This window comes from Oncorhynchus tshawytscha, unplaced genomic scaffold, assembly GCF_018296145.1.
Source record: "Oncorhynchus tshawytscha isolate Ot180627B unplaced genomic scaffold, Otsh_v2.0 Un_contig_4934_pilon_pilon, whole genome shotgun sequence".
Taxonomy (NCBI): Eukaryota; Metazoa; Chordata; class Actinopteri; order Salmoniformes; family Salmonidae; genus Oncorhynchus; species Oncorhynchus tshawytscha.
Window position 1 is genome coordinate 414,832 of NW_024609814.1, and position 26,509 is coordinate 441,340.

Below are 26,509 nucleotides of genomic sequence, written 5' to 3' on the forward strand. Positions count from 1 at the left end.
TAGATAGAGAGAGAGAGCTATAGATAGAGCTATAGATGGAGATAGATTGAGCTATAGATAGAGAGATAGAGCTATAGATAGAGAGCTATATATAGAGATAGATAGAGAGCTATATATAGAGATAGATAGAGCTATAGATAGAGATAGATAGAGCTATAGATAGAGCTATAGATAGAGATATATTGAGCTATAGATAGAGATAGATAGAGCTATAGATAGAGATAGATAGAGAGATAGAGCTATAGATAGAGATAGATAGAGCTATAGATAGAGATAGAGAGAGCTATAGATAGGGCTAGATTGAGCTATAGAGAGAGAGAGAGCTATAGATAGAGCTAGAGATAGAGAGAGATAGAGCTATAGATAGAGATAGATAGAGCTATAGATAGAGAGAGAGAGCTATAGATGGAGCTATAGATAGAGATAGGTTGAGCTATAGATAGAGAGAGATAGAGCTATAGATAGAGATAGATAGAGCTATAGATAGAGCGAGAGCTATAGATAGAGCTATAGATAAAGAGAGAGAGAGAGCTATAGATAGATAGAGCAATAGATAGAGAGAGGGCTATAGATAGAGCTATAGATGGAGATAGATTGAGCTATAGATAGAGATAGATTGAGATATAGATAGAGATAGATAGAGCTATAGATAGAGATAGATAGAGCTATAGATAGAGAGAGAGAGCTATAGATAGAGCTATAGATAGAGAGAGAGAGCTATAGATATAGCTATAGATAGAGATAGATAGAGCTATAGATAGAGATAGATGAGATATAGATAGAGATAGATAGAGCTATAGATAGAGCTATAGATAGAGAGAGAGCTATAGATAGAGATAGATTGAGCTATAGATAGAGATAGATAGAGCTATAGATAGAGCTATAGATAGAGAGAGAGCTATAGATAGAGCTATAGATAGAGAGAGAGCTATAGATAGAGCTATAGATAGAGATAGATTGAGCTATAGATAGAAAGGATAAGAGAGGGGTAGATACTCACTCTGTGACACCCTGACGAGCTCAGCCACGTTCCACACTCCTGAGGTGACGAAGCAGTCCTGGAAACTCAGGTGCCCTGCAGAGGAGAGAGAGGAAGTGTTAGGATGAGTGTGGGTGTGTGTGTGTGTGTGTGTGTGTGTGTGTGTGTGTGTGTGTGTGTGTGTGTGTGTGTGTGTGTGTGTGTGTGTGTGTGTGTGTGTGTGTGTGTGTGCGTATGTGTGTGAGTGTTCTCTTACCATTGGGCGGTGGCTTGATGTCTGTGTCTCCTTGTTGGCTGGAGCTGTCTGATTGTCCAGATTCTAGAAGAGAAGAGAAGAGAAGAGAGGGATTTAGCTTGGCTGTGGTGGATACAAAGTATCCTGCTGTATGTGAGGAAAGAGGAAGGGAGAAGGTGTTGGAGCCCCTCTGAACTTCAGTCATAGACTCTATACTGACAGATGGGATATTTGAGAAGAGTAGGGAGATTGCTTCACTAAGGGTCAAGGAGGGTGTCTGTATACAGTGTTTATTTGTATATATCAATGTCACAGAATGTTCCCAATGTTCCTAACCCCCCCCCCCACACACAACTCCTGTCTCAAGGTGTTCAGATTTACTGTTTGTGTGTGTGTGTGTGTTTAAGGTGTTCTGTTTATGCAGCCTAAAACTCTGCCAGCAAGGAGGTATTAAGTGAGATTAAGAAGAGGGATATGATTGCGCTGGTAGATGGTGCGCGCACACACACACACACACACACACACACAGGGCTGACCAGGGAGGGGATTTAAGGCTAAGTGTGGTAAAGGTGACGGAAACTCAGTGGCCTTTAGATATTGACAAAGGCAGCAGTGGCACACACACACACACACACACACACACACAACACACACACAACACACACACACACAACACACAAGCACACAGCTGTCACACTCTTATTACTGCTCTTGGCATTGGTAGGCCGCAGAAGCCAGGGACTAGAGTAGAGATTACAGCCACAAGGGAGAGGGTGTTACAGGGGAAGTCTTCCAGTAAAGACTCCCTAACCTCCAGCATGTCATTACAGGATAACTGATCCATTAGAACAAAGTGGAGAACCAAGGCTGACACAGAGAAAGTACTATTGGTGATTGCTGTGTGTTTCTTTGTTTATGCACTGTGTGCTATCTGGCATGTGTGTGTGGTTTGTAGTCTATGTCCATGCACAGAATGTAGTCTATGTATAATTAAGCAATAAGGCCCGAGGGGGTGTTCTTCTGCACACTGCAGAGTGCCTGGATACAGCCCTTAGCCATGGTATATTGGCCATATACCAACAAAAAAACAAGGTTCCTTATTGCTATTAGAAACTGGCTACCAACATAATTAGAATAGTAAAAAGAAATGTTTTTTCATACCCATGGTACAGTATATGGTCTGATATACCACGGCTGTCAGCCAATCAGCATTCAGGGCACGAACCAAGCATGAGTGTATGTTTCTGAATGACGGAGTGCGTGTGTATGCATGTACAGTAGCAGTGGCGTGGGCATGACATCTGCAGGGCCACAGCCAGTCCTAACTAACAGAGGTGTTTATCTGTCGCATGTAGGTGATAACAGAGCAGGGGAGGACTGATGCCAACACACATAGACACATACACAAAGATGCACAAACACACACCAAGCACGCATACACACCACCCGCACGCACACAATCACACACACACACAGCACAGCCTCGCCACACTAAGCCATAAGATTAGCTAGTAGAAACAAAAAACAGACCTGTCTCACTGCTTGCTAATGCTGAGAGGAGAGGGAGAGAGAGGTGCAGAGAAAGTGAGGAACAGAGGGAGAGAGAGAGAGAGCAAGAGAGGGCGAAAGAAAGAGCGAAGTAGAGAGACAGAGCGATAGGGGGAGAGAAAGAGAACAGGAAGGAAAGAAAAGGAGAGGAGAAGAGGTTTGGGACAGAGAGAGAGAGAAGGCGAGAGAGGGAGAGAAACAGAAAGAGAGGAATAGAAAGCTCATTTTTCCTCCCTTCTGCAGACTCTCCCTCTCTTATCTTTTCTCGCTTGCTGCTCCTGGCAGCCATCTTATGGCTTGGCAGCCATTTTAGCATTGGCGGTAGCGAAGCATTCCAGCTAGCTGACGCCCCTCACACACACACACACACACACACACACACACACACACACACACACACACACACACACACAAAGTAAACATATACGTTGGCCAACGAAAACTGTTAAGAAAGAAAACAGCGTCCACTGAACTTTCTTCCTGTTGTGTTTCGCCTCTTGAATCTATAATAAGAAGCACTGACTCTCCAACACGGTACGTACAGAGCATTGTGTGTGTGTGTGTGTGTGTGTGTGTGTCAGAGCTACAATCCAATGGAAAGCAGTTGGTGTTAAAGAGGTTTAACTGAATAAACACAGTAAACAGAACCCTCAACCCAATCAGGGTTTCTGGAATGATACAAATTGATTCAACAGATTCTCCTCAGTCAATCCCCATGTACTTTGATGTGAGTGATTTGTAGGCTAGTGGTTAGCACCACTTGGACCTGCTCCGTGGCCCAGATACAGGTGTGATTGAAGAAGCATGCGTGACAGAGAGAGCTTCTGTTCCTATCAGAGATGATACGAGATATCAGGACAGTCAACACTACAGGCCCACAGACAACCCCCATTTAACAGCACCCCCAGTGCTCTAGAACAACACTCTCGAACCCCACTCTGGTGAAGTGGTCACACTGACCGTCACAGCACAGCTGATTGTACGTCTCTGGTAGCTTTAGCCCTGGCTAGCGTAGCCCTGCTATAACTGCTGGTGAACTCTGATTCAGTACCACTTATGTGTACCTCTATGTCACTACAGAGAAGGAACTGCCTGCTGGTTATCACCCCGATGCCAGCTCTGCAGGCACTGAGGCAGCCAGCCCCCCCCGGCCTCCCCACAGTGTGTGTGTGTCTCTGTCTCTCCCCCATCCTCCCCCAGCATCCTAGACACACATCCAGACCTCTTATCTGCACTCCACAGCCCCCAAGCCCTCCCCAGAAACCCAAATCATGCCCCTGCAGCTCGCCTAACATTCTTTACTCCTACCCCCTGAAACCTCACAGCCTAGCGCACAACACCTCCAAGGTCCAAAATGATTGGCACCCTTGATAAAGACGAGCAAAAAAATATGTATAAAATAAATAATTATGAGCTATATTGTATGCAATTTTTTACTAATACATTTGCTCAGAGAAAGACATTTTGTTTAACAAGTAATACAAAAAAAAATCACAAAAAGATAGGTGTCAAAGTTATTGTCACTCCAGCTGTCAATACTCCGCCACCCTCCCCTTGTGAGAATAATGTCACAGTCTTTTTCTAAAATGTTTTATGAGATTGGATAACACATTGGTATCTTAGACCATTCCTCCATTCAGATGGAATCTTTCCAGATCCTTGATATCCTTTGTCTGCGCATATGAACTGCCCTCTTTAATTCAATGGGGTGCTATTGCAAAATGTTGATTTTTGTGGTCAATTAACCATTTCTTTGTGGATTTTGATGTGCACTTGGGGTTATTATCTTGCTGGGAGATCCACTTGCGGCCAAGTTTCAGCCTCCAGGCAGAGGCAACCAGTTTTGGGCTAAAATGTCTTGGTACTTGGCAAAGTTCATGATGCCGTAGACCTTAACAAGGACACCAGGACCAGTGGACGTGAAATAGCCCCATAAAAAAGATCCACCACCATATTTTACAGTAGCTATGAGGGTCTTTCCTGCATATGCATCATTATTTTGACGCTAAACCCACCACTGGTGTGCATGGCCAAAGAGTACTATTTTCATGTACTTTTTTTCATCTGACCATGACATCAGTTTCATCCCAAGCGCCTCTACCTTTTAGTAAACTCCATGCGTTCGTATTTGTTGTTTGCTCTCGAAAAAAGGAATTTGTTGGGGCAACCCTTCCAAAGAGCCTATTGACATAAACAAAAAGACAATATAGGAGGAAGGTGAAATCCTATTACACCGGCTCTGATGCTCGTCGTCTGTGGCAGGGCTTGCAGACGATAATGGATTACAAAGGGAAACCCAGCCGTGAGTTGCCCAGCGATGCAGAACTCCCAAACTAGCTAAATGCCTTTTATGCTCGCTTTGAGGAATATAACACTGTGCCTTGCGTGAAAGCCCTGAAAGCCCCTGGCCAATGTGAGCGAAACCCCAAACAGGTTAACAATCAATCACAGGGCCAGATGGAATACCAGGGCGCGTTCTCAAAGCACAGGGCAGCTGGCAAGTGTCTTCACTTTTATCTCTCCTTGTCCAAGTCTGTTCTCCAATGTAACCTGCCTACATGACTATCGCCCTGTAGCACATCTGTAATTATGAAGTGCTTTGAAAGGCTGGTCATGACACACATCAACACCATCATCCCAGACACCCTAGACCCACTCCAGTTCGCAAACTGCCCCAACAGATCCACAGATGCAGTTGAACTTCACACTGCCCTCTCCCACATGGACAAGGGGGGAAATAACTATGGGAGAATGCTGTCCACAGACTCCGGCTCAGTGTTCAACACCGTTGTCCCCTCTAAGCTCATCACCAAGCTAGGGACCCTGGGACTGAACCCATCCCTCTGCAACTGGATCCTGGACTTCCTGATGGGCCAGCCCCAGGTGGTGAGAGTATGCCATGCTGACCCTCAACACAGGGGCCCCTCAGGGGTGTGTGCTTAGTCCTGTCCTGTACTCCCTGTTCACCCAAGACTGTGTGGTGACGATGGAGGCAGGCCTGATCACAGACAGCGATGAAACAGCCTACAGGGAGGAGGTCAGAGACTTAGCAGTGTGGTGCCAGGACAATAACCTCTCCCTTAACTTCAGTAAGACCAAGGAGCTGATTGTGGACCATAGGAGTAAGGGGGGAGAACACCATCCACATTGACAGGGCTGTTGTGGAGCGGGCCGAGAGCTGTAAGTTCCTTGGCATCCACATCACTAAGGACTTAAAATGGTACATACACCCGCACAGCTGTGAAGAGGGCACGGCAGAGCCTCTTCCCACTCAGGAGGCTCAAAAGATTTTGCATGTGACCTTGGTTCCTCAAAAAGTTCTACAGCTGCCAAAGACTCCAGCCACTCAAGCCATAGACTGTTCACACTGGACCAACAGATCCCAGACAGCTTCTTCCCCCAAGTCATAAGACTGTTCACGCTGGACCAACAGGTCCCAGACAGCTTCTTCCCCCAAGTCATAAGACTGTTCACGCTGGACCAACAGGTTCCCAGACAGCTTCTTCCCCCAAGTCATAAGACTGTTCACGCTGGACCAACAGGTTCCGAGACAGCTTCTTACCCCAAGTCATAAGACTGTGCGTGTGACAAATACAATATAATTTTTATTTTGACATGGAGGTGGCATCTACAGTGCCTTGCGAAAGTATTCGGCCCCCTTGAACTTTGCGACCTTTTGCCACATTTCAGGCTTCAAACATAAAGATATAAAACTGTATTTTTTTGTGAAGAATCAACAACAAGTGGGACACAATCATGAAGTGGAACGACATTTATTGGATATTTCAAACTTTTTTAACAAATCAAAAACTGAAAAATTGGGCGTGCAAAATGATTCAGCCCCCTTAAGTTAATACTTTGTAGCGCCACCTTTTGCTGCGATTACAGCTGTAAGTCGCTTGGGGTATGTCTCTATCAGTTTTGCACATCGAGAGACTGACATTTTTTCCCATTCCTCCTTGCAAAACAGCTCGAGCTCAGTGAGGTTGGATGGAGAGCATTTGTGAACAGCAGTTTTCAGTTCTTTCCACAGATTCTCGATTGGATTCAGGTCTGGACTTTGACTTGGCCATTCTAACACCTGGATATGTTTACGTTTGAACCATTCCATTGTAGATTTTGCTTTATGTTTTGGATCATTGTCTTGTTGGAAGACAAATCTCCATCCCAGTCTCAGGTCTTTTGCAGACTCCATCAGGTTTTCTTCCAGAATGGTCCTGTATTTGGCTCCATCCATCTTCCCATCAATTTTAACCATCTTCCCTGTCCCTGCTGAAGAAAAGCAGGCCCAAACCATGATGCTGCCACCACCATGTTTGACAGTGGGGATGGTGTGTTCAGGGTGATGAGCTGTGTTGCTTTTACACCAAACATAACGTTTTGCATTGTTGCCAAAAAGTTCAATTTTGGTTTCATCTGACCAGAGCACCTTCTTCCACATGTTTGGTGTGTCTCCCAGGTGGCTTGTGGCAAACTTTAAACAACACTTTTTATGGATATCTTTAAGAAATGGCTTTCTTCTTGCCACTCTTCCATAAAGGCCAGATTTGTGCAATATACGACTGATTGTTGTCCTATGGACAGAGTCTCCCACCTCAGCTGTAGATCTCTGCAGTTCATCCAGAGTGATCATGGGCCTCTTGGCTGCATCTCTGATCAGTCTTCTCCTTGTATGAGCTGAAAGTTTAGAGGGACGGCCAGGTCTTGGTAGATTTGCAGTGGTCTGATACTCCTTCCATTTCAATATTATCGCTTGCACAGTGCTCCTTGGGATGTTTAAAGCTTGGGAAATCTTTTTGTATCCAAATCCGGCTTTAACTTCTTCACAACAGTATCTCGGACCTGCCTGGTGTGTTCCTTGTTCTTCATGATGCTCTCTGCGCTTTTAACGGACCTCTGAGACTATCACAGTGCAGGTGCATTTACACAGAGACTTGATTACACACAGGTGGATTGTATTTATCATCATTAGTCATTTAGGTCAACATTGGATCATTCAGAGATCCTCACTGAACTTCTGGAGAGAGTTTGCTGCACTGAAAGTAAAGGGGCTGAATAATTTTGCACGCCCAATTTTTCAGTTTTTGATTTGTTAAAAAAGTTTGAAATATCCAATAAATGTCGTTCCACTTCATGATTGTGTCCCACTTGTTGTTGATTCTTCACAAAAAAATACAGTTTTATATCTTTATGTTTGAAGCCTGAAATGTGGCAAAAGGTCGCAAAGTTCAAGGGGGCCGAATACTTTCGCAAGGCACTGTAATTGTAGATTTGGTGACCAGAAGTTGGGGCCAATTTCGGGAGTTCTCCAACTGTGGCCTTTGGACTTTTCTTTTCCTCCAGAACCATCTTCCTCACTGCGCTTGGGATAAGATACACATGCATCCTCTACCACTGTTCCAGTGGTTTTGAACTTCTTCATTGTTGCCCTAATAGTGGTAAGTGGTATTTTTCTGGGGGGGTTTTCAGCAATGCTTTGGTACCCATTGCCTGTTTTATTAAGGTCAACAACCATTTGTCTCTTTTTGTTTGTGAGTTCTTTGCCTTTTCTCATGGTGGTGGATGACAAAGGGCTTTTACATGAGTGTTACCTCATATTTATACCCCAGTGAAACAGGAAGCCATGGAAAGCCATTACAGTTCCTTAAACTGAGATTATTTGGAAGAGGTAGAGTGTTAATGCAGATTTAATTTTGTTTGTTTTATTTATTTAAAAACAGTATTTTCTGCTCATCTTTATCAAGGGTGCCAATCATTTTGGACCTGACTACATACACAGCCACCCACAGCTATAGGAATAAATTCCTCCAGTTTCTCCAAATCTCCAATAGTCCATTTACACAATCACAATCCTGTACGGCTCCTCCCCAAATTCCCCCAATGGAGTTTCATGAAGCCTGATGTAAAGCAGGCGTCCCTAGACCCAAACAATCACAGTCCCATATTCCCACCAGTCCCCACAAACCCTGACAGGCCCATGGCTTTAGACACCGACAGTCTTGTATATCTCCTCCCTCCCAATTCCCCCATCGAAGCCCCATGACACACACATCAGCAGCCATCCCCACAGCCCGCCCCTTATCCCAATATTATTCCCACCACAGCCCCTGTGAAATCCCACAGCCCCACCACAACCATTATACAGTAAGCCTTGGCCTTAACATACCCCCCACTATGTCTGCTCTTTTCTCTCTCTCCTTCCTAACCATCTCTATCTTTTCTCTCTCTCCTTCCCAACCCTCTCTATCTTTTCTGTCTCTCCTTCCTAACCCTCTCTTTTCACTCACTCTCTCTCTCCTCCCTTAACCCTGACTTCCCCAACCTTCCTCTCCTCCCTCTGTGGTTCCTCTCTCCCCCTCCTCTCCTCCCTCTCCTCCCTCTGTGGTTCCTCTCTCTCCACTCCTCTGCTCCTTCTCTTATCAGTCTCTCCATTCTGCCCTCCCTCTGCACTCTCGTCTCCTCCCTAACCTCTGTCCCCTCCTATCTTCCCTAACCTCTGTCCCCTCCTCTCTTCCCTATCCTCTGTCCCCTCCTCTCTTCCCTAACCTCTGTCCCCTCCCCTCCTCTCTTCCCTAACTTTCACTTTCATACAACTCTCCTCCTTCTCTCCCCCCTCCCTCTCCTCCTCTGTGGTTCAAATATAAATTCAAAGGCATTATTGGCATGGGCAACATATGTTTACATTGCCAAAGGAAATGGAATAGACAATAAATAAAAGGGAAATAAACAAGGGAAACATTAGTAAACATTACACACAAAAGTTTGAAAAGACTCTTTAAATGTTATAAAGTTTGAAAAGACTCTTTAAATGTTATATTATTGGCAGTGTTGTGTACGGTATGTACAGTGTGTGTATGTACAGTGGGAGTGTACAGTGTGTGTATGTACACAGTATGTACAGTGTTGTGTACAGTATGTACAGTGTTGTGTACGGTATGTACAGTATGTACAGTGTTGTGTACAGTATGTACAGTGTTGTGTACGGTATGTACAGTGTTGTGTGTACAGTATGTACATGTACAGTGTACAGTGTTGTGTTGTAACAATGTGCAAGTAGTTAAAAGTGTTGTGTTGTAACAATGAATAGAAAGGGAAAAAGGGAAAATAAACAGATGAAAACGGAACACACATCTTGCTGCTGTGATGCACATTGTGGTATTTTGCCTAACAGATATGGGAGTTTATCAATGTTTGATTTTTTTAACAAATTCTTTGTGGGTCTGTGTGATCTGAGGGAAATATGTGTCTCTAATATGGTCATACATTTGGCAGGAGGTTAGGAAGTGCAGCTCAGTTTCCACCTCATTTTGTGGGCAGTGTGCACATAGCCTGTCTTCTCTTGAGAGCCAGGTCTGACTACGGTGGCCTTTCTCAATAGCAAGACTATGCTCACTGAGTCTGTACATAGTCAAGGATTTTCTTAATTTGTCTCAGATTTCTCTCCACTTTCAGTCCCCGGTGTTAAATCTAGTTGATTGTTGACCTTTGAGGGTGTTTCAGTGTGTACGTTTGTGTTAATCCCCATTGATCTCTGACCGGTGGTGGTGACCAGCTGGCCTCTGGGGTCACAAAGGTCAGACAGACCATGTCACACTGAGAAGCCCGGCCAGACTAACAGACGGCTAACTGAGGGGCAGAAAAAAGCCCAAACAGCCCAGATAAAACACTAAGCACTGACAACAAACACACACACACACACACACACACTGACGCACACACACACTTAAGTCTATAAATTAGAGGAGAGGGGAAAGTGGAGTCAAAACCAAGAACACCCCCCATCTGGCCAGATGTTTTATAAGGCACGGCAGAGAAGTGTCCTTGTGAATGAGTGTGTACACACACCTGTGCTATTTTACTGCTTGTAAAGTAAAGCCGCTCCTCTGTTCCAACATGTGAAAACCACAAGTGAGCACCATCAAGTGCATGGTCATCTGTACATCTTACCAGTGTGTGTGTGTGTGTCAGTGCGTATTCACAGAGATTCCCCTCACAAATGCCAACTCTCCCTCCCTTTACGTCCTTCATCCCTCACTCTTCCCCAAAACACAGGATAATGCAGTACTGCCTCCATGTCAACTCTCCCCATCCCTCAGTCCCTCCCTCAGTCCTCCCCCATCCATCCCTTCTCCCTCCATCCGCTTCTTCCCCAAAAACACAGGATAACGCTCTACCCAAGCCTCCCAATTGGGTTTCGCTTAAGAGGTTTATGGGTATGTTGCTAAACATTCTGACCTTTTTTTTAATCCTTAATGCGCTTAAAATGTTCCAACCCCCCTAATCCCCTCGGCTATCCCACACAGATGTTCACTCAGCTCTTTTATTGGACATTATTTTAGTATTTATATTTTCCTGGGTTTATTTTTTTTAGCTGGTTTATTTTATTTTTTCCAGTTTTTCTCTCTTTTATTATTTATTTATTTGTCATTTATTTTCATATAAGTGGATTAAAAAAAGTATATTTTTTTCTGCAGGCAGTCTGTAAGGACACCCCTGCTTTGATGGGGTCCTGGCAGTATGACTAAGGACCCTATAGTAGCAGGTCAATAAGCCCTGTAGCACTACTCCTGTTTGAGTTAAAAGCCTCTGACCCAAGATAAAAGAGAAATGATCCTAAATGTGTGTGTGTGTTTGCCTATGAGTGCGTCGGTGTGCGTTTCTCCATTTGGGTGCATGTGCGTTTCCACAATGCACCGTGCCAGTCAAACCAGGCAGAAGCCCACGTGTGTGTGGAGCGTAGTGGCAGCAGTGGGTTCTGAGTAGAGAGCAGGTGTGCCTCGCCGCCCCGCGCAGCTTGCTGCCCATCTGTGCGCCCGTCTGTGTGCCGCCTGCGCCCACGCTCTGCCAACACCGCCGTGCCGCACCAAGGGGACCCCGGAGAGAGAGAGCAGAGGGAGGGAGGGGGGCTCTGCAGGGCTGGGGCCTGGAGGATAGGCAGGGGATAGGTGGATTGGGGAAGGGAGGGTAAAGTAGGAGAGAGGAGAGAGGGAGAGAGGGGGATGGAGAGATAGAGGGATTGATGGAGAGAAGGTAGGGGAGAAGAAGAGAGGGAGAGGGGGATGGAGAGAAGGACTCCAGGGCTGGGGCCTAGAGCCCTGACTAGAGGACAAATAGACAGTGGAGGAAGGGAAAATGAGGAGGGAGAGAGGGAGGGATGGAGGGAGGGAGGGAGGGATGTTCGAGGGCTTTGGTCTGGAGGACAGATAGACAGGCAGGGCATGGATGAGGGAGGAGAGAGGGAAGAATGGAGGGAGTATAGAGGAGGGCTAGATAGACAGGCAGGGCATGGATGAGGGAGGAGAGAGGGAAGAATGGAGGGAGTATAGAGGAGGGCTAGATAGACAGGCCAGGGGATTGGTAGAGTAGGTAAGGGAGGCAGGGAAGGGGGAGAGGGCTGGCTGGCTGTATGCCCATACACAACACAGCCCCCCCGCCACCTTGGCTCTGCTTTCTCTCTCCATTCATCCTCTTATCCTAATAATACCACTACACCTTCATCTCCCCTCCCTCCCTCCCTCCCTCCCTCTCTCTCTCTCTCTCTCTGCTGTATCAATGCAGCTTACCACTGCTCTGTAATACAATGTGTTTAAGTCATAACTGCCCTATAGACATACAGAAAGCTGTTTATGGACCAATTAGTGTTGGGCTGATATAAAGAGCGGCAGGTAGCCTAGTGGTTAGAGTGTTGGACCAGTAACCGAAAGGTTGCTAGATCGAATCCCCGAGCTCACAAGGTAAACATCTGTCGTTCTGCCCACTGTTCCTAGGCCGTCATTGTAAATAAGAATGTGTTCTTAACTGACTTGCCTAGTTAAATAAAGGTTAAAAAAAATATATATATAAAAGATATCACCAAACCTTCTCTTTGAAACAGTACACGATGGGTCCCCCACATTGGGTGATCATTACTATGCAAGCTGGCCTGTTGGTCACAGCCCCAACAGATACACACTGATTCATAATTAATATGGAAATAGATTGTCTAATTCAGTGGCTGGGAGAGATGCTGACAGACCTGTTATAGGATCCCTAGGGCTCAGTCAGAACCCTACATATACACAGACACACACTGGAGACGTGTGAGAGAGACTTGGATCTAGGCTAAATAGAAGCCTTCCATAACCATATCACTAATAATTGTATTATTTTATCTAAATAGTTTAACCTGCTTTTTTTGTTGCAATAATCAGTGATCTGGATTTCAAGTCTATGAAAATGCCCTGCATAATATGCACATTCACTCATGATGACGGACTTGTTGTAGCAGGCAACACTCTCTCCAGCCCAGGCACTAGCTAACAAGGTAGAACTGTTGAATCGCTATGGACACACCCTTCTGTCTGTCTCCAACTGTTTGAACAGCATGTTAGCCTGTCCACTTTTTAACAACTGAAATCAAGCGGCCCACCTCACTTCTCAGAATGAGAACTAGTTGCCAATTCCTTATATAATTATGTTTCGGGCGTATTGCATCATCTCTAAAACACAGACTGCTGACTGCACAGAATGCTGCTAGCGGTACATTGGTACCAATGCCGCGTGCGACAAACTGAGGTTTCATTCTCCAGAATCAATGTTCATTAACACTATCATTTTAGGGTATCGTCTGAAAATCTGACTTCTACTCTATTACAGTCAAATAATGTTGGACCAAACCTCAAACGCAAATAGCGAGTTGAAATCGCTCATTAGAGAGGAAGATGTGATCCCTCAGCTTTGTTGGCATGAGAGGCGGCGGGGGGTGTAAACCGTAGAGGAAGAGGCGAAGCAAGAGGTTTCACTCTCACTGAAACCTGTCCAGAATGAGGCCAAGGCGGCATTTCTATGGGCTTATTTGGACCTAAGTTTGTTGCCTGCTTTCCCTCCTTGGGGACAACGACTCCCATTGTTAGGGAGGAGACGTATATCTCATCATTATACACAGGTCTCTGGTGTAAATGGGCACAGAGGAGCAAAGGAGACGAGACCAAAAATATGAGAACAAGCAGACAGACGCACACAAAAACGAAAAATAACAAAACCTTGATTCTTTGATCCAGGCATTTGGAATATCACACAAAAACATACATTCAAATGAATTAGATATATTGCCCAACACTATTTGGATCAACCTCTAAGTCAGTACCCTGTTAATCTTCATCTCTGTGTTAGTACCCTGTTAATCTTCATCTCTGTGTTAGTACCCTATTAATCTTCATCTCTGTGTTAGTACCCAGTTAATCTTCATCTCTGTGTTAGTACCCTGTTAATCTTCATCTCTGTGTTAGTACCCTGTTAATCTTCATCTCTGTGTTAGTACCCTGTTAATCTTCATCTCTGTGTTAGTACCCTGTTAATCTTCATCTCTGTGTTAGTACCCTGTTAATCTTAATTTCTGTGTTAGTACCCTGTTAATCTTCATCTCTGTGTTATTACCCTGTTAATCTTCATCTCTGTGTTATTACCCTGTTAATCTTCATCTCTGTGTTAGTACCCTGTTAATCTTAATTTCTGTGTTAGTACCCTGTTAATCTTCATCTCTGTGTTATTACCCTGTTAATCTTCATCTCTGTGTTAGTACCCTGTTAATCTTCATCTCTGTGTTAGTACCCTGTTAATCTTCATCTCTGTGTTATTACCCTGTTAATCTTCATCTCTGTGTTATTACCCTGTTCATCATCATCTCTGCTCAGACCAAAGAGTTAGGGGTCATGGCCATATTGTGTGTGTGTGTGTTACTTAGTTAGTTAGTTAAACTAGATATAAATGTTTTTTTGCATGGGCTGTGTCTCAATCCACCGCATCCTCCTATGTAGCCCTTCTGCATCTGCGGTGGAAAGTGCTGCTTGTCAGACCAGGAGACATCCCTGAAAATCGGTCTTCTCACGAAAACGTCTGTAGTATCCAAACGGGTTGGCCTACAAACTAATATGACCACTCTATAGAAAGGGGCCACTCTCACGAACACAATGCGGTTCTCCATTTTGCTTACGACCCAATTGTCTAAAGGTAACCCATACAAATGAATGGAAGTATGGTGGTAGTTTTTTGCCAACAAAAATAAGGGGTTAAATATGTGTAAATATATATTTCCTGATCTTTCTTATATCTCCTAGATATAGGACAGACACATCTAAACTAGCACGACCTTATTAAAACAATTCCATAAGTCAGCTTAGAACCAACCCCCACCCAGCAGCTTAGACCTTTAACCCAAATAAATATGTTTTTACAAAAGTCGGAAAAGGGAACCGGGCTCTCTCTCACTCCTTTATGGGGTGATTTCTACAGTATTAGTGGGTGTTGTTACTGTGTATCGCCACTGGGCGGCGTTTTGCTGGCACAGGAATGGATTCGGGGTAAATGCAAATAAAACACATGGCCTAGGCCTGCTGGCCAAGAGTCTCTTGACCCACTCAGAGTTAACTCTAGACGTACAGAGAGAATGGCATGTTAGCAATAGATAAATAGATTTTAAAAAAGGGGAACACAGTGAAAGAATGTAGATGATGTGGAAATTGAAAAAGGAGACTAAGGTATTTTGGGGTAGCGGGATACATATCAAGAGAACAGCCTTATTTCATGTGAGATAGTATGTGCACTCTTTTCAGCCTGCTCTCCATAAATCTAGACTCTTTTACAGTCAGACGACAGATAATCTGTAATGCTGTACATGTCATGTGGCTGTATGAGTTTCAAAGCAAAGAAAAGATCACAGAGAGAAATGGACAGAAAAGAGAGAGAGCAAGAAGCAGAGAGAGAGAGCAAGAAGCAGAGAGAGAGAGAGAGAGAGCAAGAAGCAGAGAGAGAGAGAGAGCAAGAAGCAGAGAGAGGGAGAGAGAGTATGAAGCAGAGAGAGAGAGAGAAAGAAGAGAGAGAGAGAGAGAGAGAGAGAGAGAGAGAGAGAGAGAGAGAGAGAGAGAGAGAGTAGAAGCAAGAAGAGAGAGAGAGAGAGAGAGAGAGAAGAGAGAGAGAGAGAGAGAGAGAGAGAGAGAGAGAGAGAGAGAGAGAGAGAGAGCAGGAAGCAGGAAGCAGAGAGTGTGTGAAGTATAGAACAGTAGAGTAGAAACCAGAGAGGGAAGGGAGAGATTTATCCCGGTTTCACACTTCCTGCTGGTTCAGATACACACTGGCTCTTTATGCTGCAGCCTGAGGTCTGTTACACACACTGGACTTCCTGCCTGCCTCTCTGAGCCTCTCTGCCTGCCTGCCTCTGCCTGCCTCTCTGCCCGCCTCTCTGCCCGCCTCTCTGCCTGCCTCTCTGCCCGCCTCTCTGCCCGCCTCTCTGCCTGCCTCTCTGCCTGCCCTCTGCCTGCCTCTCTGCCCGCCTCTCTGCCCGCCTCTCTGCCCGCCTCTCTGCCCGCCTCTCTGCTGGTGCCCCGCCTCTCTCAGCCTACTCTGGCCGCCTTATGCTGCAGCCTGAGGTCTGTTACTGGCCACTCTCTGCCCGCCTCTCTGCCCGCCTGCCCGCCGCCTGCCTCTCTGCCCGCCTGGCCGCCCTCTGCCCGCCTCTTTGGCCGCCTCTCTGCCCGCCTCTCTGCCCGCCTCTGGCCGCCTCTCTGCCCGCCTCTCTGCCCGCCTCTCTGCCGCCTTTCCGCCGCCTCTCTGCCCGCCTCTCTGCCCGCCTCTCTGCCCGCCTCTCTGCCCGCCTCTCTGCCCGCCCGCCCCTCTCTGGCCGCCTCTCTGCCCGCCTCTCTGCCCGCTCTCTGCCCGCCTCTCACCTGCCCGCCTCTCTGGCCGCCTCTCTGCCCGCCTCTCTGGCCGCCTCTCTGCCCGCCTCTCTGCCCGCCTCTCTGGCCCGCCTCTCTGGCCGCCTCTCTGGCCGCCTCTCGCCCGCCTCTCTGCCCGCCCTCTCTGGCCGCCTCTCTGCCCGCCCTCTGGCCGCCTCTCTGGCCGCCTCTCTGCCCGCCTCTCTGGCCGCCTCTGCCCGCCTCTGGCCGCCTGGCCTCTGGCCGCCTCTCTGCCCGCCCTCTGGCCGCCTCTCCCGCCGCCTCTCTGCCCGCCTCTCTGGCCGCCTCTCTGCCTGCCCGCCGCCTCTCTGGCCGCCGCCTGCCTGCCTCTGCCCGCCTCTCTGCCCGCCTCTCTGCCTGCCTCTCTGGCCGCCTTTCCCCGCCTCTCTGCCCGCCTCTCTGCCCGCCTCTCTGCCCGCCTCTCTGGCCGCCTCTCTGCCCGCCCCGCCTCTCTGCCCGCCTGGCCGCCTCTCTGCCCACCTCTCTGGCCGCCCTCTCTGCCCGCCTCTCTGCCTGCCTCTCTGGCCGCCTCTCTGCCCATCTCTCTGCCCACCTGGCCAGAGGTTTGCATTAAGGTAAACCTCTCGTTCTCTGTCCGTGTGTTTCTCGATCTGTGTCTGTCAGTCTGTCTTTCTCTCTCACTCTATCAAATCTCTTTCTCTTTCTTGCTCTCTGTGTCTCATTTTCTCTTGGTCTGTCTGTCTCTCATTTGTCCATCTGATTATTTTTGTCTGTCTACTGCCTTTTGTTCCCACCACCTTGCTTCGACAACAAAGTTAGAATATACTGTAGGGTTAGTGAGCGTTTGCTTGGCCCAAGGACAGTGATAAGAAAAGGAAAACATCCTACTCCTTCCAGACTTCAGACACGCAAGCATGAAGGGATGCCGTACGCACAAGGATACCAACTACCCCCAAAAACACCATGGAGATAACAGGGATATGAAACATTCCTACAGCCAAGACCTTCTATAGAGAAATACTTCACATTATCGTGTTCAAGCACCGGCTCCAATATATTCACAATGACAAAATAGGCCTTTATCGATTTTAGAATGAACGGCTGACAGAGGGATCTCTGTAGCATCTGGTGTATATTGTAGCTGTGTGGCCTAGTAGACACGGACATACAACAACACAGCAACTCAGTCTGGACTCTGACTACATAGATACAGTCTGTGGCTCTGTGGGAAGTGGTGAACCAGCCATGTGACTTGTCTTAACCCTGCTGCCACTCTTCCCTGTGCCAAGAGAAGGGAGGGAGTCTGGAGGGGAAGAGAGACAGAAAGACAGGGGCCGGGGTATGGCTGGGGCAACTGGCACTGCCAAGAAAGACCAGAGCTTTGACGGGAAAGTAGGAAAGAAAGGCAGAAAGAAAGAGAGAAAGAAGTGGTTGCTGGGAGGGAGAGGGAGGGAGGGAGGAAAGCTGGACATCCAGGCTGTGAATCTATAGAATAAGGAGAACTCCAGCAGACCTACCATGATCAAAGAGGACACACACACACACACACACAAAGAAGGCAGTGCCAGAGTCAGTGCCAGCCAACTCTAGGAAGTAGCCTACAGTACACAGGGGTGTGGGCACCCATAAGCCAATCAGAGTGGTGGAAGCAGAGAGGATGGGCCAATCAGAGTTAAGAGTCAAGTTTGACACAACTGACAGGAGGGTTGACATACTCCTCTGTGTGTGTGAGAGGGTGTTTGTGTGTTTGTGTATGAGAGGGTGTGTGTGTGTGTTTGTGTTTGTTGATTATGAGAGTGAATATTTGTGTGGCTAAGCAGAGTGTGGATTAAAGGCCATGGAGAAAGAGAGAAAGAGTGATGGGAGAGTAGGGGAGGAAAGGAGGGGGAGTAGAGGAAGAGAGGAAAGGATGGGAGAGTAGGAGAAGAAAGGAAAGGAGGGGAGAGTAGGGGAGGAGAGGAAAGGACGGAGAGTATGGGAGGAGAGGAAAGGAGGGGAGGAGAGGAAAGGAGGGGAGAGTATGGGAGGAGAGGAAAGGAGGGGAGAGAGGGGAGGAGAGGAAAGGACGAGGGGAGAGTATGGGAGGAGAGGAAAGGAGGGGGAGAGTAGGGGAGGAGAGGAAAGGAGGGGAGAGTATGGGAGGGAGGAAAGGAGGAGGAAGGAAAGGAGGGGAGAGTATGGGAGGAGAGGAGGAGGGGAGGAGGGGAAGGAAAGGACGGGAGAGTAGGGGAGGAGAGGAAAGGAGTAGAGTATGGGAGGAGAGGAAAGGACAGGAGAGTAGGGGAGGAGAGGAAAGGAGGTGAGAGTAGGGGAGGAGAGGAAAGGAGGATGGGGGAGAGTAAGGGAGGAGAGGAAAGGAGGGGAGAGTATGGGAGGAGAGGAAAGGAGGGAGAGTAGGGGAGGAGTGGAAGAAGGAGGGGAGAGTAGGGGAGGAGAGGAAAGGAGGGGAGAGTAAGGGAGGAGAGGAGGTGAGAGTAGGGGAGGAGAGGAAAAGAGGGAGAGAGGAGGGAGGAGAGAAAGGAGGGGAGAGTAGGGGAGGAGAGGAAAGGAGGGGAGAGTATGGGAGAGGAAAGAGGGGAAAGGGGGGGAGGAGAGGAAAGGAGGGGAGAGTAGGGGGGGAGGAGAGGAAAGGAGGGAGAGTAGGGGGGAGGAGGGAAAGGGGAGCAGAGGAAAGGAGGGGAGAGTAGGGGGGAGGAGAGGAAAGGAGGGGAGAGAGGGGAGGAGAGGAAAGGAGGGGGAGAGTAGGGGAGGAGAGGAAAGGGAGAGTATGGGAGGAGAGGAAAGGACAGGAGAGTAGGGAGGAGAGGAAAGGAGGGAGAGTAGGGGAGGAGAGGAAAGGAGGGGAGAAGGGAGGAGGTGAGAGTAGGGGGGAGAGAGAGGAAAGGAGGGGAGAGTATGGGAGGAGAGGAAAGGAGGGAGAGTAGGGGAGGAGTGGAAAGGAGGGGAGAGTAGGGGAGGAGAGGAAAAGGGGAGGAGGAGAGGAAATGAGTAGGGGAGGAGGAAAGGAGGAAGGGGAGGAGAGGAAAGGAGGGGGGTAGGGGAGGAGAGGGGAGGGGAGGAAAGGACGGGAGAGTAGGGGAGGAGGGAGGGAGAAGGGGAGGAGGGAAAGGAGGGGAGAGTAGGGGAGGGAGGAAAGAGGAAGGAGGAAAGGAGGGTAGGGGAGGAGTAGGGGAGAGTAGGGGGGGGAGGAAAGGAGTTAGGGGGAGAGAGGAAAGGAGGGAGTATGGGAGGAGAGGAAAGGAGGTGAGAGTAGGGGAGGAGAAGAAAGGAGGGGAGGAGAGGAAAGGAGGGGAGAGTATGGGAGGAGAGGAAAGGAGTAGAGAGTAGGAGGAGAGGAAAGGGGTGAGAGAAGCGGAGGAGAGGAAAGGAGGGGAGAGTAGGGGAGGAGGGGAGGGTATGGGAGGAGAGGAAAGGAGGGGAGGAGAGGGGAGGAGGAGAGGAAAGGAGGGGAGAGTATGGGAGGGAGGAAAGGAGGGGAGGAGAGGAAAGGAGGGGAGAGTATGGGAGGAGAGGAAAGGAGGGAGGGGAAGAGGAAAGGGGGAGAGAGGGGAGGAGAGGAAAGGAGGGGAGAGTATGGGAGGAGAGGAAAGGAGGAGAGGAAAGGAGGTGAGAGGGGAGGGGGAGAGGGAGGAAAAGGGAGAGTAGGGGGAGGAGAGGAAAGGAGGGGAGAGTAGGGGAGGAGAGGAAAGGAGGGAGAGTAGGGGGAGGAGAGGAAAGGAGGTGAGAGAGGGGAGGAGAGGAAAGGAGGGGAGAGTATGGGGAGGAGAGGAAAGGAGGGGAGAGTAGGGGAGGAGAGGAAAGGACGGGAGAGTAGGGGAGGAGAGGAAAGGACAGTAGAGTATGGGAGGAGAGGAAAGGGAGGGAGGAGAGGAAAGGAGGTCAGAGTAGGGGAGGAGAGGAAAGGAGGGGAGAGTAAGGGAGGAGAGGAAAGGTGAGAGTAGGGGAGGAGAGGAAAGGAGTGGAGAGTAGGGGAGGAGGAAAGGAGGGGAAAGGGGAGGAGGAGGAAAGGAGGGGAGAGTATGGGAGGAGAGGAAAGGAGGGGAGTAGGGAGGAGAGGAAAGGAGGGAGAGTATGGGAGGAGAGGAAAGGAGTGGGAGAGTAGGGGAGGAGTGGAAAGGAGGGAGAGTAGGGAGGAGAGGAAAGGAGGGGAGAGTAAGGGAGGAGAAGAAAGGAGGTATGAGTAGGGGAGGAGAGGAAAGGGAGGAGAGTAGGGGAGGGGAGGAAAGGAGGTGAGAGTAGGGGAGGAGAGGAAAGGAGGTGAGAGTATGGGAGGAGAGGAAAGGAGGTGAGAGAGGGGAGGGAGAGGAAAGGAGGGGAAAGGAGGAGGGGAAAGGAGGGGAGAGTAGGGGAGGAGAGGAAAGGAGGGGAGAGTAGGGGAGGAGGAGGGAGAGTATGGGAGGAGAGGAAAGGAGGGAGGAGAGGAAAGGAGGGGAGAGTATGGGAGGAGAGGAAAGGAGGGGAGAGTATGGGAGGAGAGGAAAGGAGGGGAGGAGAGGAAAGGAGGGGAGAGTATGGGAGGAGAGGAAAGGAGGGGAGAGTAGGGGAGGAGAGGAAAGGACGGGAGAGTAGGGGAGGGAGGAAAGGAGGAGAGTATGGGAGGAGAGGAAAGGAAAGGACAGGAGAGGAAAGGAGGTGAGAGTAGGGGAGGAGAGGAAAGGAGGAGAGTAGGGGAGGAGTGGAAAGGAGGGGAGAGTAGGGGAGGAGAGGAAAGGAGGGGAGAGTAAGGGAGGAGAAGAAAGGAGGTATGAGTAGGGGAGGAGAGGAAAGGAGGGGAGAGTAGGGGAGGGGAGGAAAGGAGGTGAGAGTAGGGGAGGAGAGGAAAGGAGGTGAGAGTATGGGAGGAGAGGAAAGGAGGTGAGAGTAGGGGAGGAGAGGAAAGGAGTTGAGAGTAGGGGAGGAGAGGAAAGGACGGGAGAGTAGGGGAGGAGAGGAAAGGAGGGGAGAGTAGGGGAGGAGGGGAGAGTATGGGAGGAGAGGAAAGGAGGGGAGGAGAGGAAAGGAGGGGAGAGTATGGGAGGAGAGGAAAGGAGGGGAGAGTATGGGGGAGGAGAGGAAAGGAGGGGAGGAGAGGAAAGGAGGGGAGAGTAGGGGGAGGAGAGGAAAGGAGGGGACAAGGAAAGGACACCAGTAGGGGAGGAGAGGAAAGGAGGGGAGAGTATAGAGGACTGAGAGTAGGGGAGGAGAGGAAAGGAGGGGAGAGTGAGGGACAGGAAAGGTAGGGGAGGTAAAGGGACAGGGACAGACTTGGGAGGAGAGGAAAGGAGTGAGACAGGGGGACACCAGGTCCATGGGAGCAGAGGAAACACACACACACACACACACACACACACACACACTTTGCCCACTGACACACACAGGAAAGGACACAGGGGAGGGAGGAAAGGTTGGCAGGTAAATGACAGAGACATGAAACACCCTTGGAGTTACAACACCACACATTAGGACTTGATAAACCACACACTTTGCCCACTGACCTTTGATGGGAAGAGGGGGTCTGACAAAAACCCACGAACACAAACACACTCTTTACACTCAGTCAAGTCAAGTCCCTCTTTGTTCATTGTGCCCTGCGTCTGATCAGAGCAGACAGCGGGCACTCTGGGTAGAGGGTGAGGTCATATGAGGGAGTCGGGCAGAGCCTAGCACGACGGTCAATCAGACATAGAGGTCACCGGGGGCAACCAGGAGGTCACCCTCAGGGCCGAGAGAGGGAGGGTGATGAGGGCATGAGGCAGAGCAGGATGACACAACAAGGTGTGGTCTGGTGCTGTTGTGGCTGTTGACAGCTTGTGGAGGGGATACTTAACAGCACAATCAGTGGAGCCTGATTCACCCAAGATGACCATAAACTGTAGGGGAGGGGGGATGTGTGTTTACATGTTGTCTGTTTACATGTGTGTGGTGAGTGAGTGAGTGAGTGAGTGAGTGAGTGAGTGAGTGAGTGAGTGAGTGTGAGAGAGAGAGGGGGAGAGAGAGAGGGAGAGAGAGAGAGAGAGAGAGTGTGAGAGAGAGAGAGAGAGAGAGGGGGGGTGAGAGAGATAGAGGATGTTCATAATGTATACTGTACATAGATGTGTCTCCCTCCAAGTCCTTTCCCAGAGCAGAGCACAGCTATCTTCTGAGAATCCCGGTGATCCCAGTGACTCCTTCCTAACCTCTGTGTGCAAACATGTACACACACTGACATCATCATCAGTAATAAAGCCCCTCCAGAAGGATCCGTGATCACAGCAGTAGAAAATATTTTTTACCCAGAAGCGCAGCCTAAGCATTCATTCAGAGTATAACAGACAACACACACACGCACACACGCTCTTTCTCTCACACAAACACACACGCCCCCCACATGACCGCTAACCCCCAACCCCAACCCCAACAGCATGGCAACAACCAAACAAACAAGTCCTGTGGACACAAACAAACAGATAAACCAATAAGGAAGTAGATAAGGGTCAGACTCTGACCACCATCTGGCCTCTACGCTACCGCCTGCCTGCACGTCTGCCGACCCACAGGGACTGACCCCGGCCAGCCGTGTGTGTGTGTGTGTGTGTGTGTGTGTGTGTGTGTGTGTGTGTATGTCTGTTTCAGTGTTTCCTCTAGAATCATTTGTATCAGTGGGGGGAAAGGTCACAGGGGGATGTTTATGTAGAAGGACTGACAAGCTCAGCTCTAGTGACGTTATTTAAAAGGACATTCTACTCTAAAATGAAGGAAGATAAAATGACCCTGACGCCATCTAGAATATCATTTCCATCTCCAGAAATGAGCCCAATAACACAACTATTGTAACATATTGGACCATGCATATAGCCTATACATAGTCCATATTATCAGGTATGCTATTAGCAATAAGCCTTATCACCTGTAGCCCAACTGACACAGCATAGTGTCTAGAAACACTTTCCCTGGTTGCCTGGTTACTCAACTAATGTCATCTGTCTCCTCACTATTTAAAAAAATCGCTATGGCAGTCTTGAATGTGTCTAGAGAGGAATGTTTCTCTTGCGTAGAACACACGACAACAAGCTGACTAGGTAAACAGATCAACTATTCTACTATTGGGTTGTCAGATGTTTCTATCCATTACTCCTTTTGTTAGCAGAGGAAAAGTACATGTGAACACGTGCAAACAAGCGTGTACTGTGTGTGTGTGTGTGTGTGTGTGTGTGTGTGTGTGTGTGTGTGTGTGTGTGTGTCTCCCGCTCAGCACTAGTATTATCCTCATACGTAAATGTCTAGACTCTGTGCGCAGTTCGCCATGGCAACAATGTAGGTCAGCCAAGTTGTCCAGACGACTGTCTTCTTTCCAAACTGTCTTCCTCCTCAAGCAGGTGGGCCTCCCTCCCTCCACTCTGTGCCTGCCACCCTCCCTCTCTCCCAGCTGATGCCTGACAAAAGAGCACTGAGCCTGGGCACAGGACCCAGGAAACTCCCAGGCATTTGGCAGACAACAACAGAGGCCTACACAACAGAACGCTGGGTTCTCTATGGATTTGGAGGTGTTTTCTACTAGTATGTGCAACGTTACATCTGTGTACACAAGTCAACAAGTTCAAATTCCAGTTCAACACACTGTCTTGAGTGTGTATTACAGTGGGTCATGTACGAGTATGAGAGAGTATTGGAGCCAGGACTATGATGGCCTCCCTCCCTCCCTCTCTCTAAGCTGTAGATAAGGGACTAGAGACAGAATAACACTGTTCAGCCTCTACAACATATTGATCTCTCTGTTTATATAACGGTATCAGCCTCATCTAAGACCGTAAAGCCGTCCTGTTCACCTACTCTCCTCTTTAATACACCTCTAAGTCCTTACCTAAATCACCCCATGCATATCCTGGCTCACACTGGCTAATCCCACACACACACACACACACACACACACACACACACACACACACACACACACACACACACACACACACACACACACACACACACACACACACACACACACACACACACACACACACACACACACACACACACACACACACACACACACACACACACACACAATGAATTAGCAGTGGACCATCCGAACATTATGAGATCTGTCCTTTGGTTTATCCATACTAGGTGATTTAGTTGATCCATATGGACAAGCAGGGGCTTTTGGTACCCCTACTTAAGAACCGGCTCCATGTAGGTTAAGTACATAAAACCCTTATTTGCTCCTTTACGCAATTTATACAGGTGATGCTAAGCAGATGAAACATCTCTTCTACAATGGGGAGATGCCAGATAAAAGGGGATGGGCTCAGATCAGCCACTAATCTACCTAGTGATGTAATGATGGTGTTTAGTCTCTGTTATATCAACTTCTATCAGGCTTACATGACCAGGGGTGGATAGGTTTATAGGGGTTAGGTGGTTAAGTTACTGGGGGGTGGGGGTTAGGAGGTTAAGTTACTGGGTGGGGGTTAGGAGGTTAAGTTACTGGGTGGGGGTTAGGGGGTTACTGGGTGGGGGTTAGGAGGTTAAGTTACTGGGGTGGGGGTTAGGAGGTTAGGTCACTGGGGTGGGTTTAGGAGGTTAGGTCACTGGGGTGGGGTTTAGGAGGTTAGGTCACTGGGGTGGGGGGTTAGGAGGTTAGGTCACTGGGGTGGGGGTTAGGAATGACTGAGCAATGATCCTAATAAAGCACAATATGTATCTGACATCTTACATTTCCAGTCAAAGTGCTACTTCCCATTGCACTAGTTTGTAAACTGTAAATTACAGATTGTGCCTTCACTTCTTTAGGAGAGCGACATCTACACATATTATTTCTGACCTGGGAACAGTAAAAACAATACCTAGAATTGACTCACTCACACTGTAGCTAGTCGGCCCCTAACTGTGTTCAGTGCAGTGGTTAGCTACAGTTACTGTACGGTTTGGTTGGGCTGCTCAGATAGAATGTGTAAACATTGTATCAGCTAGCTGGAGTTGACTGTACAGGACAGCTGAAGGAAAGCCAGGCTGCAAAGTAAGCAATACTGTATGGCTCACTGTGTGTGTGTGTGTGTGTGTGTGTGTGTGTGTGTGTGTGTGTGTGTGTGTGTGTGTGTGTGTGTGTGTGTGTGTGTGTGTGTGTGTGTGTGTGTGTTCCGCGCCTCTGTATGTGCTCACGTGTGTCTGTGTTTAACCCATTTACGTAACAGCCGAGGTCCTTGAGTTCAGTTGAATTTAAAGACAGAGAGAGAAGGAGGGAAAAAGGAGGCAGGGAAGGGGGAACGAGAGAATGCTGCCAAAAAGAGAGATGAACTGTAAAGATGGAACAAGGGGTAAAAAGAAAGAAGGGGACATAAATAAAGGTTTTAAGGTGGATAAAGAAGAGATGCCCTTTCTCTCCCTCTCCTCTTTCCCCCCTCTCTCTCTGTCTCTCCTCTTTTATCTCTCGCCTCTCTTCTCTCTCTCCTCTTTTCTCTCCCCCCCTCTCAGTCTCTCTCTCTCTCTCTCTCTCTTCTCTCTCTCTCCTCTTTTATCTCTCTCCTTTTTTACAGTAACTGTCAGGCTAATCAAAAAGAGAAATCACAAAGAGACAGAGAACTGACAGAAGCAGAACTCTGACAGAGAGAGAGGAGGAACTGCTGCCATTAGACTTTATAGACAGGCTGTTGGGAGACAACAGTGAAAGATTAGGATACTAACATGTTGTCCTTGAAAAAGAGCTGGGAGAGAGAGAGAGACACCGAGGCAGAGAGAAGGATAGCGAGAGACCCAAACTGAGCGCAAGAAGGAGAGAGAGAAAGAGGGAGGGAGAAAAGGGAGCGAGAGAGAAGCATGAAGGCTGTTTCTGGTGTGACTCCAAGAGCCGGCATCTGTTTGGCTGGGACTCAGAAAAGTCTAGTGTTTCACCCTGCATTCGCCTCAGGGACTGCTATTCCTGGGGTTTATGAAAACCAGCTTTATGTGGAAAAGGGGAGAGATGGAGGGAGATAGGGTGAGCGAGATGGAGAGTGAGGGGGAGAGAGGGTGAGAGAGATGGAGAGTGAGGGGGAGAGAGGGTGAGAGAGATGGAGAGTGAGGGGGAGAGAGGGTGAGAGAGATGGAGAGTGAGGGGGAGAGAGGGTGTGACAGGGAAAGATG

The 26,509-nt window shown here is 48.5% G+C and overlaps 1 protein-coding gene across 1 annotated transcript in view; it reads right to left on the reverse strand.

Moving 5' to 3' along the window:
- The window catches only part of nfixa (nuclear factor I/Xa), a 159,347-nt gene that overhangs the window by 40,534 nt on the left and 92,304 nt on the right, over positions 1 to 26,509 (reverse strand). Inside the window, 2 exon segments of the mRNA XM_042318697.1 lie at positions 1,001 to 1,075; positions 1,236 to 1,298. Of these exon segments, the coding sequence (XP_042174631.1) occupies positions 1,001 to 1,075; positions 1,236 to 1,298 (138 nt within the window).